This window comes from Marmota monax, unplaced genomic scaffold, assembly GCF_021218885.2.
Source record: "Marmota monax isolate L192 unplaced genomic scaffold, Marmota_monax_Labrador192_F-V1.1 WCK01_AAM20220418_F8-fsc00042, whole genome shotgun sequence".
NCBI classification, from domain to species: Eukaryota; Metazoa; Chordata; class Mammalia; order Rodentia; family Sciuridae; genus Marmota; species Marmota monax.
The window spans coordinates 459,543-473,025 of record NW_026693008.1 but is presented as its reverse complement, the minus strand read 5'-3'; the positions used below and the strand labels follow the sequence as shown (position 1 = coordinate 473,025).

Below are 13,483 nucleotides of genomic sequence, written 5' to 3'. Positions count from 1 at the left end.
AAATATTGTCATAGTATGTTCATTCACTTGGTATGTTAGTATTGTTCCAGGAGAAACTGGGATCCATGTGTGGAGTGTCTTGTAAGAGTAGTCTGTCTGCTGTCAGGAGCACTGTAACCTGGAGGTCTAAATGCAGCTGTTTGTGTCCTCCACTCCAGACTGTTCCATTCAAAGCCCAGTTCTGAACTTGAAATGGAACCACAGTCTAACCTAGTTATTTCACTCCTCTGTGGAATGAATATATACACACACACACACACACACACACACACACACACACACACATACCCAAAGGCCTTAAAATCAGCATACTATAGTGATGCAGCCATATCAATGTTTATAGGAACTCCATGCACAATAGCTAAGCTATGGAACCAACCTAGATGCCCTTCAACAGATAAATGGATAAAGAAAATGGGGTATATATACACAGTGGAATATTACTCAGCCACAAAGAAGAATGAAATCTTGGCATTTGCCAGTAAATGGATGGAATTGAAGACTATCATACTAAGTGAAATAAACCAGTCCCCCAAAACCAAAGGCCAAATGTTTTTTCTGATATGCAGATGCTGACTTACAGTGGGAGGGGTGTTTACTAGATTGGACAGGGCAGGGAGGGGGGATGGGAATGGGAAAGACAGAATGAATTGGACATAACTTTCCTATGTTCATATATGAATACATGATCAGTGAAACTCCACATCATGTACAGCCAAAAAAAATGGATTACAGGTATATGCTACCATGCCTGGCTGGACAATTGATTTTTGCCAACAGGGAGGAGACAGTTCATTGGAGAAAGAATTGTTCCACCCCCTCTCCCCACCCCTGCCCCCATACTGGGGATTGAACCCAGGGCCTCACACATGCTAGGCAAGCACTCTGCCATTGAGCTATATCCCCAGTCCTTTTTATTTTATTTTGAGACAGGATCTTTCTCAGTTACAGAGGCTGACCTTCAGATCCTCCCGCCTCAGCCTACTGAGTTGCTGGGATTACAGACATGCACCACCACACCTGAGCTTAAGGATTGTCTTTTCTAGTTGTTGGAACAATTGAATATTCATACATAACAGCAAAATGAACTCCAATCCATACCTTGCACTAGATATAAGACTTAAAATAAATGAGAGTTATCAACGCAAAACCTAAAAACATAAAATCTCTGAAAGCACACATAGGAGAAAAAAATCTTGATTAGACAAAAATTTCTTAGATCCAGACACAAGTGATTCATGAAAAGATAATTTGGACTTCATCAAAATATGATAATCATTTCTTCGTTGAAAGACATTGTTAAGAATGAAAAGATAAGTCACAAACTGGGAGAAAATATTTGCAAATGACTTGTATACAGACTATATTAATAACTATGAAAACTCAGTTAATTTAAAACCCCATAAAAATGTGCATTTGAACAGACACTTCACTAAAGAAGGACATGGGTAGCTGTAAGTATGTGAATAGCAGCTCTGCGTCGTTAGCCAGAATACAAACTAAAACCACAGGGAGATACAAATACTGCACGCAAATTAGTGAAAGTTAAGACATGCTGACAATACCAGGTACTGAGGAGGATGTGGGAAAACTGGGGTGTAATATGCACAACCACTTTGAAAAACAGTTTAGCCATTTAAAAAAAAATTTTTTTGTACTTGTAGATAGACAGAATGCCTTTATTTTATTTTTTTATTTTTATATGGCGCTGAGGATCGAACCCAGGGCCTCACTCATGCTAGGCACACGCTGTACCACTGAGCTACAGCCCCAGCCCCACTTGAGCCATTTTTAAAAAGTTAGACACATAACATGCCGTGTGACCTCGCTGCATCACTGCTAGGTATTTGCCAAAGAAAAGGAGAAGCATGCGTCCATATGGACTTGTATACAGGTGATTCCTGAGGCTTTATTTGCCCCAAATGGTGTCTGTCAACAAGTCAGTAAACAAATTAGGGGACGTCCATATGATGGAACATTACTTACCAATAGAAGGAGCAATGAACTGTTGATATCTGCAGTGACATGAATAAAACGATTATTCTGAAAGAAGCCAGAGTTTAAAAAAAATAGTATGTGCTTATGTTTACATAAAATTCTGGAAAAGGCAAACTATTGTATAGTGACAGGTCTAATTGCTTAGAGGGCAGTGAGAAAGGTCAGGAAGAGGAGTTCCACAGGGACATACAAATTTCAGGTCATAGGTAAGTTCAGTGTCTTAATTGTAGCAATGATTGTATGGGTTCATGCATGTGCACGGCAAAAGTTTTCAAAATTGTGTACTTAAAATATGTATAGTTCATTGAATGCTAATTATCTCATTAAAGCTAAGGAATGTTATGCAGGGCTCTGCTCTGAGAGAGCCTTGTTAAAAGGTGGATAATACGGAACCCAACTCCTCATTCTCCTGCAAACTTTGGGCTTTAAAAGATGACTAGACACTAGATCAGTGCTTGACTCATCGTTCAATTTCTGTGACTTTTCTTGTCTTGTACTAGATTATAAACTCTCAGTGAGCGAGGCGCCATGTCTGCCATCATTTCACCAAGTCTTGAACTTGGCATGGGTATTTTAACATGAACAGGACCCCAGGGCTGGGGATGTGGCTCAGTGGTAGAACACTTGCCTAGCACGTGTGAGATTCTGGGTTCAATCCCCAGCACCATAAACAAATCTTAACAGTATACAAAATGTTTGGATAGATTTTAAATTAATACAACAGGTAACTGAATTAAGATACTGTTCAATGTGAATAAGGACTTTAAAAAGAACTGAGGAATTTGGCATCTACTCATTTGTCAGTTATGGTATTTACATGTTTAGAATTACATGGGAAATATGTAGAATTTTTCATTGTCTTAAATAATAGTGTCTGTATGTATGAAATGGTCTCTGAAAAGTGTTTCCTATAAGCACTGTAATGTAACTGTCACCCTTAATTCTTTGACTGATTTTAGAATGCAGTTCAGTCCTTGGGAAAATTGCTTATGTCATCAGTGAGGAATGCCACCAAAATAGCTTCTCACTTAAGTTCCCATCCCCAGAGCTAACCCACAGGAGGTTCCGATAAATTCAAAGATTTAATAACTCGTATTTTTCTTTCTCCTTCCACACAGGCCCTCTGGTCCTGGCGGCAGGAGCATGTGGTGGATTCTTGGCAGTCAGCGGTCTGTGGAGCTTTTGCAGGTGCAAAGGATTATATTATACTGGGAAAGACCAAAGAAGGGGAGAAAATGTGAAAATATTAACTATGCAAAAACAACATTCTTTAGAAATTTCAGATTGCTTAGATGAAGAGAGCTTCTCTGGCTGTTTGAGAAAAGAAAGTGTCTTGGGCGGGTGGGGGGGACCCAGCTGCTCAAGGTGTCTACCTGAAAGACAACCAATTTGTTTTTGACAAATTTTTCTTTTTTCTTTTTATCTTTATTAAAGCCTTCACTCAGGCTCTTGGATTATCTTAAAGATGATTTACAAAGTCCTCTGTGGGAAGAGGCTTTCTGTGGTGCAGGGGAAGCACGCAGCTGCCTGCCTGGAGCAGGGTTTCGGGCTTGAAGCGATCTTTGCAAAAGGCAGTGATTCACGGTCCGTGAGACATGTTTGACAGCATGGTAGATTAACTAGTGTCAGGAGAGCAGAGGCCACTCCACAGCTTACCGAAGGCTGAACTGCACTTGGGTGGAAAATATGGCCATCCAAACATCTGGCCATTTCCAAGACAATAAAGCAAGGGCTGAGTGACAATATGCAGTATTGTGTTATCCGTCACTCAGTCATAGGAGTTTTCCAGTGAGATTTTAATGAGAACTCAGATGCTTTAAAGAATTTAATAAGTAATGCATTTAAAAGCCTCAGAGAAAAATATATTTTGTTATTACAAAAAAAGGGCAAATTAGAATTAACAGTTGCAATAAAATGAGGTGGAAATTTCCCAGAAAATGATGAACTGTTAGTAGATATAAAGCTGGTGAATTGACAAGTAGGTAGATTTCGGGTGTTGACTTTTTTGGAAAATAATTCTTTTTCAGTTTTCTTAATGGTTATTGGATTGTTTTTTTTCTTATAGCTATTAGAAAAACAGAAAACATACATCTTATAGGATTCTTTATTAATATTTAAACCCATTTGACTTGTAGATTATTTTGTCTCTAGATGTGACATCAACCCAGATTGATTATGATGGGTAATTGTTTCCATGTGACACCTGGTCATTAGCTGTGTTAAAGGAGTAGGTGGTCTTGATTCATTCCCAGAGGTCAGGGGTCTATCACCCAGCCACAAAGAACAGTGTGCATTTTTGTTGACTGCTTCCCGGGCCTGGGGACAGAGTGAGCATTATGGAAATTTAGTTACCCTGAATTAGGAAGGCTACTTCTTAAAGCTAACAATAGCCTAAAACTTCCATGTGTTGAAGTGAGTACATATTCTGTGGTCACGTTCGTTAAATAAGTAATTCAAAGATCTGCTTGCAGATACTTTGATATTGCATGTCCAGGAAATTGCCATTCATTACAGTTAGTTCCTTTTTTGAATAATACTCTACACTAAGTACTCCCATTTGACAGAGGAAGGAAAGTTTAATATGTGTGCTGTGGTAGGAGCCTGCCGCCCCAGCTCAGGAGGCTCCCTTAAGGAGCCCAGAAACTCGCTCCCAAGCCAGCCGAGGGCACCCGGATGAGGGGCAGGGGAGTAAGGTGCCCAGAGTCTCGCATCTGACTGACCAGGCAAACCTCTAGGTGCCCTAACTCTTGAGGGAGAATGGGGAGCCTTCCTGAGCACCAGTTCCCTTACCTGTAACTAACATGGGGTCAACCACTCAAGGGATTTCCTCAGGTTGAGTGAAATTCTGTACATGTTGACACATGGTGATCCATCAGACTCAACAGCTGTCAGAGCTGTTACTCTTTCAGTCAGAACAAGCAACACCCAGAAAATGAAAAGCTATTGTAATGATTCATCCTTTCAATTACATTGAAAGACTAATGTCCTGTATGCTAAAGCTACTACACAGAAGGATAGTCTCTCACAGCTTATAGATTTAGGTGAGGTTCTGATAAGTGAAGGTGTTCAGTTTGTCCAAGGCCTGCAAAAAAATCTGTTGGAAACAAATCCACATATATTAAATATGGTTTTTGTTTATATCCCTCTTTCTGTTGAAATTTTATTTGGCACGAATGTTGGTCCAGAAGAACAAAGTTACTATTTTAAATCACAGCTGATAAACTCCATTTGGAAACCACCCAGGCTGTGAGGAAGCCATAGTAAGAGCTGGTTGCCCTGTAGGTTGAGTAAGGGCTTATGCAGGCCCCGATGCCTCACCTCCAGACTCCTTACCTTACATGGCCATAAAAGCATGATGAGACTCGCCCTCGAATCAGAAATCAGAGTTCTCCTTGTGTGCTTTTCCAAGTTTAAATGGGCTGAATTGTTGCCAGTGACCCGCTCTCTGCCACCATTGGCGCTCTTCCATGCTTGTTTTATAAACTGGTTAGTGCAAATATCCAGAAATGTCTCTTGAGATTGGAGGTGTTGATGGCTTGTCATGCTCAGAAATTCCCTTGGCTTCTGGTCAGGGGTTAAGCTAGGAGAAAAAGGGACTTTGCCAACTTCCTCACTTCTGGCTAACTTGTAAACATAAAGCCATATGCTATCTGAGTAATTAGGACGTTTACCACTCTTGTTTTATTTGGTACTCTAATGTTTTTGATCAATTTCTTATAATAAACACCTTCTTATATTCTCTAAGAAGAGGATTGCGGGGGAGAGAGCTGTCTCTCAGCAGGCTTGACATTCTTATTTGGGTAACAAATGACAAGGCCTGGCACAGTCTTTAAAATGCACACAAACCACACTATGCACACTTGCTTGGAGATCACACTGCTGTAGGCGGTGCTCTGTTCCTCCCAGACTGAGCCCAGAGAGGGAAGGGGAGCAGGAAGGGCAGCAGGGCCCCCTGGGGCTTGTGCTTTCCTACCACAGCCCTGCCACATCCTCACGCAAGATAGGTGATCACACTCCAAGCCTGTTGTAGGAAGGTGGCTCCTTTGACCACAAAGGTCAAGGTTGCATTTGTTCCTTGAGGAAGAGTGAGAGGTAGTTTTATTGTCAAAGTCTAGGTTACCCTGAATGTGGCACTTACAAGCAGGTACCGCCTGAGGTTCAGTAGAGCTACCCGAGGTGGAGCTCCTAGGAACGCACAGGGAATGGCTTCACACGTGCTGTGAGCCCGAGAGCAGCCCATTCTTGGGTCCCGGGGAGTTATTTCCCGTCTGACATGTTAGCGTGTTCTTTGTGTTTTTTACCAGTAGCTTACAGCTCCCTTAAGTCAAATGCAGAAAATAACTACATTTTAACTGAAAGTCCACACCCTACTGTCTACCCATTACAACCGGCTAGTCTGCTATTTTATTTTCACAAGTTCTTTTTGCAGCTTCTCAGAAACATTGTGAGGTCTGTTAGTTGAAGCAGTCTGATGTTTGTGTACATTCAAATTGATTTATTAATTGACTTACATAAAACATACAGTTTCCATCATGGCAGTAAAATTAGGGCCTATCAAGGCAAATGTGTTTCTGTGTTTAACTTTTCTTTCAATTACTTTTATGAAATATAAATCTCTAAGAGAATATTGGCAGGCGTCCACAGTAAAGGGTGGTAAACCTTCGCCTGTGGCCAGAGTGAGTTTGATTTGCAGTATCCAGATTATTAAATTTTCCTTGTCAAGTTTTAGTACTTTTTGAATTGGTTTAGGACAGTTTGTGAACATTTTCAAACAGGAAGATGAGTTTTAACTATCAGACAAATCTTACTTCACTTATCCTACACAGGGAGCCGTTAGGTAGTGGGGAGAGCGCAGCTTTTGGAGTGAAGATATGCTTTTCAGCCATTGGCAGATGGGAATGTAATACCTGGGCCTGAGGCTACGTAGGCAGCGACAGTGTGTGGTGTGTGTTTGAAGGGCTGTAGACAGGAAGCGGTACGTGCAGATTAGTGCTCCTGTCCCTTCTTGTGCTATTTAGAGGACGAGCTGACAGGTTTTTTTTTGGTTTGGTACACTTTTGAAGCCATAATAAGAGCTGTCATAGTAAGTGCCTACTGTGTGCACTGGGCCAGAGGTATGAAGAAGAATCACTCGTCACCTCTGCCCTCCTGGAGCAGAGTGCTTTGGTCACTGCTGTGCTGCATGGTGCAGATGAGGTCTCTGAGGCAATGGAAACCAGTGGCCTGAAGAGCAGGTGTCAGCTCTGCACGGTGTCCAGCCTCCACAGGCCGCTTTTCTCTCCAGGCTCCCCATCCAGGGCCTGGCTCCCTCAGAAAGTGCTGTAGCCAGGGAATAAGTGATTAAGCTAAGGCCGGTCACCTGCAGAGCAGGGACTTCAGCCTCCGTCTCCTGACCACGGAGAAGACCAGTCTCCAGGTAGGTCTGCCCGCCAGCCCTGCCGCCGGTCAGGGGAGCTGCTCTGGAGTGGGAAGCGGGGCAGGAGGGGTCTGTGGCCTTTGCTTCCTTTGCGTCTTAGGGTGTTTGTTTTGTTGTTGTTTGGGATGGATGTGAAGCTTTTCTGGACTCTATTCTAATAATTAAAAGTATATCTGGTTCTCTAGGGCACAATGTATGCTTTAGGACTCGGTCCACAAAATTTGAAAATATCTGAGGTTTCTTAATAAGTTTCTGAATTTCAGGCAACCTTGGGATTTGGATCCAAGTAACTCACACTTTCCTAATCCTAAAGAGGCCGCAGCACAGAGCAATCTAATATTCCTGTGAACTGGCACTCCCCAGCCCCAAGGCATGTGACATTCAGGGAAAACTCAAAAACAGGGCTGAACACATGGATGGGCCACCTTGGCACACTTCTGTCATAATAAATGTTACCATAGGAAGGAGGGTCTCCATCATGGTCTTATTTAGAAAGATATTTGGCAGAGACCAGATGGCCCTCTTGTCTTCCAGCCACAGCAGTTGGGGTCTGGTAGAGCTGTTTCTGGACCCCTTTCCCAGTGTTCTCTTCAGCCCTCGTTCTCTTCAGCCCGCCCGGCTCTGGGCAGCCGAATCTTCTGAAAGCCCTTTAGGATTTTTTTTTTTTTTTTTTTTTTTAAACACATGACAGTACAATGATCTTGACATTTCTTTAGGATTCGTTATTTCTCTCTCCTTCAGGTTTCACATGTCTTTGTACCACATGAAATAAAATATTGACATCATAAACTGTAGGGTTTTTTAAAGTCTTTCGATTTCTGTGCCCTCAGAAACAGACCTTGTTAAAATCTGTGAACAAGTTGGCCACAGTGGCATTCAGAAAGGGAACACAAGAGAAGGGGTAGGAAGGCAGCCCAGAGCTAGAATGCCACTGCAGCCCGAGGACTGGAGGCTGCAGATGAGCCTGGAAGGGCAGTTGCTCCTCTCAGCATGTTACTAGAAGCCAGGGGCATACAGGGAACTGTACCCACTTAACTTGAAGGATTCAGCCATTTACACCCTAAATCTCACATGATACACAGAACTCCGTTAATTTTATATTATCCACAGAAGAAATGATAGAAGCATTTGGAGTCCATTTAAGTGGCCAGTGGAAACATGGCCCCGAGAATTGTTGGGGGCCTTGCACGTCCCACTATCTGTGGGTACCTGGCCGTGTACGTCATATACAAAACCAGTTCGTTGGCTGGCCTTTGAAGGAGCCGGGTGTACCGGAGGGCACTGTTTTGTTCCCTTAGTGGGGAAGGCGTTCACTTTTACTCTTTTAAGTGCAGTTCTCCATCACTGCAAAAGAAATGAAGCATGTGGCTTGAGATCTTGCAGGTGTGCATCCTGCTCCCGAGTGCTCGAGTGCACGTCAGGATGAAGAAATGGCTTTGGCAGGGTTTTGAGGAGTTATGAAGTAACGATTATGAAATCGCCATCTGGTGCAGTCCCATCTCACTGTTTGCTGGGTTTTCTCTATACAGGTGGCTTTGCAGCTGCAGTCACCACCCCTCTGGATGTGGCAAAGACAAGAATCATGTTGGCAAAGGTAAGTAGAAAATAATGTTGTAGAGACACCATACCTGTTGGTGCCAGGTCTTGCAGGTATGTGAAGCAAATAAAAGCACCTGTGAATCATTCTTAAAACTAACATGGAAGTCCCAATGTCCATGGTGATCACTATGACACATGTGTCCTGTGGCGTTTCTCATCTTCTGGTCATTTTTACCTACATTGTGGAGGTAAATAGGTCTGAAGGCCTTAGCCTTGAATCTTATTTTCAAATCTGTTTTTCCTGGTGACAGGCCTAAGGCCCTGAAAGGCTGATAGCTTCATACCTTGTGGCAGCTAAGCTGTGGGCTCTGAACCTGTGCAGTGTTTTAATCAGATAAAACCCTTATCAGAGTTGCTACAAAACAAAACAAACAAAACTGTAAAAAAGAAAAATGGTTGAAAGAAGAAAAAGCTAGACAGAGTTCAAGAAATGCCATACGAATAACAGATCTGGACCAAAACAGTTTTGTTTTTTTTTTTTTTTAAAGTCCCATCCTTGTGAAACAGATGTGAACAGAACAGAGCTGTAGCATTTAGGTGGAGAGGACCAAACCTCGAAAAGTGGCTCAGGTTTAAGTTGAACTCGATGCTCTTTCCCTTGATATTTTTTCCCCTTTCCCCTCATATCCTCTTATATGTAATTTTGTATAACAGTGAGGGTCACCTTCCATTTCCATGCAATTTCCCTTCAGTGTGTTTCGTGGCCAGTTGGGCAGCTTTCTTAATTACACTGTTTACTCTGGTGACTCCCGTCCTCCTCAGATCAAGTGACTTTGCTTCCAGTCTTTCTCCTATTAAATAGTAATGTGTGTCAGCTCTGAAAAGCCACCCCCCTGGGGTGGCCTGGGCCACATCACTGCTTGCCTGTGAGACTGAGTATAAGCACTGTCAGGGGAGCGAGACCCAGTCCTGATTCCGGAACAGCTCTGTCCTGCGTGAGGGTGGGGATGAGGCACGCATTTGAGGACATCTGGGAGTCGGCGACCTTAGGCACAGGCAGCAGGTAATTAAGTTCTTTGTCTTTTCCTGCAGGCTGGTTCCAGCGTAGCCGGTGGCAACGTGCTTTCTGCCCTGCGTGGGGTCTGGCGGTCACAGGGGCTGGCAGGGTGAGGACAGCGCGAGTGCTCGGCTGCCTCGCTCCGCTCCACCGGCCCGGCCCTTCCTATCTGCCTTCCACAGGACGGACCTTTCCTTTCTTCTGCTTATGGTTATGTCCTGGTCCAGGTCCTGTTTTTCACATCGTACAGGATGTTCTGTTTGCTGTTGCACATGTGAAAAAATAACATGGCTCCGTCGAGTCAGTGCAGTGTCCTGGCCAGATGCTTCTCAGTCTGGTCAGTCCTGGTGTTGGATAGCATTGACTGTGCTGCTAGCAGGCCAGCATCTGGGCTGCAGCCCCCAAGAAATAAGCTCCCGGTTGCACAATGCAGAAATGCAGGAGAGTGAGGGGAGCATTGTTGCAAGAAAGCATTTGTGGTTTTTGTACTTTTAACTTATTAGCAGCACATTCTAGTCATACCTCCATGGGGTCATTTCCTGTGTTGATATGCGATTTCTATCATTTGTTGTTTTGTTGGGAGGTGATTTTGTTGTGAGGCAAACATAAGTGTGCTCCGCAGATCTGAATGGCGTCGCCTGACCCCCACCCAGGCTGTGTGGCAGTCTGTCCCTCCTAGGCTGCACGCCACACCACCACCTCAGCGAGTGCTGCAGGCAGCTGTAGGAAATAGCCGCATCTCCAAACATTTAAACATCAAAAGGAGCAATAAAAATACTAGGTGCTAGTGCTTTTCCAGCTGCATCGTAATCTCCTGGGACCACCGCCACACTCGGTCCCTGCCAGCGCTGCCTTGTAGCGCATGACTGTACTTTCAAATTTCCCACGCAGTTGAGAGTCGTTGTTCTGTATTGTTGGCCAGGCACCTCAGGCTTTTTAGCTTCACATCCCAAACAAACAGGCTCTCTCTTCAAGATGTTGTTCCAGCATTCCTTTCACAATATAAATTTATGAATCTTTATAAATATTGGGATCTTACAAATAAGTCAAAATACAACTTTCTCTTAGGAGTCCACTGCCAGGGTTCATAGACCAGGGTGTTACCTGGAACCCCAGCTACTTGGGAGACTGAGGCAGGAAGATTGCAAATTCGAGCACAGCCTGGGCAACTTAGTGAGATCCTGTCTCAAAATAAAAATAAGAGAGATGCGGTGTGGCTCGGTGGTAGAGCACCCCTGGGTTCAATCTCCAGGACCGGAAAAAAAAAAAAAAGCAAACAAAACCAAACCTAAGCAGTGCCAGAATTTATAGGCAAAGAAATGGTATCAAAAACAGGCCAAGGGCTGGTCTCTGTTCTCGAGCCCAGTTTCAGTCCTGAAAAGGTACTGTGGCTTTCCAGCTCGTCTTCTGCACACCCTTGAAGTGAAAGGCTGTAGTTAGTGTGCAGAGTGGCCTTGGGGAAGGTGCCCTAGGCAGCAGAGGTGTTCACTTAAGATGCCCTGTATTAATACGATAGAAGACAACAAGAAATTTGACCAAAAAACAAATGAAAGGAAAGACACTGGCCCTGGGCATGGTCAGCCCTGAGGGTGGCTGAGCCTGCTTGCTCTGTCCTGTTTGCACCCACAGCCCAGTTCGCCCAGTTCCCACCTGCCTCCCCCTGGGGTGAGTGCTGCTGCCCTCTCGTGGCGGGTTCAGGTGGTGGCCACCTTCCCTCCGTGTAGGCAGGCTTGCACAGGAGATTCTGGCATGTGTCTGGAATGTGTGCCCTAGAGCAACCGTTTCCCCTAGGTGAAAGTCCTAGGTTATGAAGCAGCAGCTGGGAGTCCTGCCTGCTGTGGACCCGCCTGCTGCCTCTTCTGTTGGTCAGCTGCTGTGGTTGTCCTTTATGTAATAATGGCTGAAGCTGGGAGCATGGTCTGTGATCTGTGGTCCCTGGACCACACCCTTCCCTTTGGCTGGGGTGCTCACGTTCAGATCACTTTTAAGGCTGCAATTATGTCCTTAGATTCAGTTGTCATTTTGCGAAACCATAAACTACCTCCAAATGCCTCTGACCAGGGGCAGCAGAGCTTGTTAGTGGCAATCGCGGGACTAGATACTGGCTTAGAAACCAGGAAGATGGTGAGGGAGGAGTCAGTGGCCAGTGTGGTTTCCCGTGCCTTTCTCCCCAGCGCCCTTCTTCTTTGCAGGGCAGGACCAGGGAGATGAGTCCATTTTCAAGCCAGGACACAGTGGCCTCCAAAGCAATCATTCAGAGTTTCTGCCCCACCACACACCTCATGCAAAACCTATGTGCATGATACTGAGCTGAGTGTCTTTTGATCTTCTAGTGAATTTTCATGTTGCCTTCAGGCAGTAAAGGAGGATTTCTTTTTTTAATGTGTAGTATTTTATTTAATAATTTAAACCTGGAGTTAGCTAACTAAAAAGTGCCCCCTTTTCCTCAGAGGTGTTAAATGCTGTCCCGGGGAGGCTGGTGGACCTCTCTGGTTAGTGCAGAAGGGAGCAGCCAGGGGCTGAGGGCATCCAGCAGGGATTCCTTCCTGTCAGCCACCAGTGGCTCATCACGGGGGTCTCCCCATATCTTCAAAATGCACAGCTGCTATTGGCACAGGAGGTTCAGCTTCCTGCCCTAGCCCCAGGTGTCCTCACTAGTCTACTAGCATAGCCGCCATTTCTGGTTTTGTTGTTTTTCCTGTGAACAAAAGTACTCCTCTTGGTAAAAGGGTCCAGAGGTTATAGAAAAACGGGCAGGGCAGTCTGTCACCTTCACAGCAAGCAGCTGTTGGCCTCCCTCCCAAGTTCTTTGGTCACCACGTGGTCACATGACTTGTTTTTTCAATACCTACATGTAAATATTTTGAGTGGTGCCTGTGGCCTGCCTCGTCCTATCAGCTGCCTGCAGTAGACCGCGTTTCTACGGCTGTGATCCAGGGAACCACACCAGGGTCACTGCAGCCTTTCTTTTCTCAGCAGCAGTGTCACTGTGGACATACTTGAAGAAATACCTGTGTGACCAGGGGAGGTTTTAAAGAATGACCTGTGGAAGGTTCCCAGGGCCAGCTCTTGTGCCTGAACTATTCACAATTGCACGGGTGGCCCAGGCCCAGGGACTATATGCGTGATGCTGCTCCCCCGCCCCCCAAGCCTGTTACCCTTTCATGTCTGGTATTAAAAGAAAACATCCGGGATCCCTGGAGGGTCTCTGAGCACAAAGTGAGTGAGTGATGGCAAGAGCTGCCCTCCCTGAGGGTGACCCCAGAGGCCAGCCTGGCCTGGGAGTCAGTCCTAGGACTCCTTGTACAGGGGTCCTCTTCTCCGTCTCAGAAGCTCCTCAAGAGCGCGGCTGTGGGACAGGCGCCCTGCCTTTGCCTGGTGCTCAGAGGACCCTGCCCCCCCCCTGGGGTGCTCAGGGGTAAGCCGGTGTCCCGCCATAGCCGCCCGCGGGCAGCTGGCCCAGCTCCCAAAGC

General features: G+C 45.1%; 1 protein-coding gene across 7 annotated transcripts in view; it reads left to right on the top strand.

The window, feature by feature from the left end:
* Positions 1 to 13,483, top strand: part of Slc25a26 (solute carrier family 25 member 26) — a 130,468-nt gene that overhangs the window by 116,510 nt on the left and 475 nt on the right. For 6 of the 7 annotated variants that reach the window (XM_058582072.1, XM_046452980.2, XM_046452981.2 and 3 more), the window contains 3 exons: positions 3,117 to 3,186; positions 8,944 to 9,008; positions 10,046 to 10,119. In XM_058582072.1, coding sequence (XP_058438055.1) covers positions 3,117 to 3,186; positions 8,944 to 9,008; positions 10,046 to 10,119 — 209 coding nt within the window. Of the gene's footprint in view, positions 1 to 3,116; positions 3,187 to 8,943; positions 9,009 to 10,045; positions 10,238 to 13,483 lie in introns of all 7 variants that reach the window. The other variant, XR_009227547.1, reaches the window with a different exon arrangement.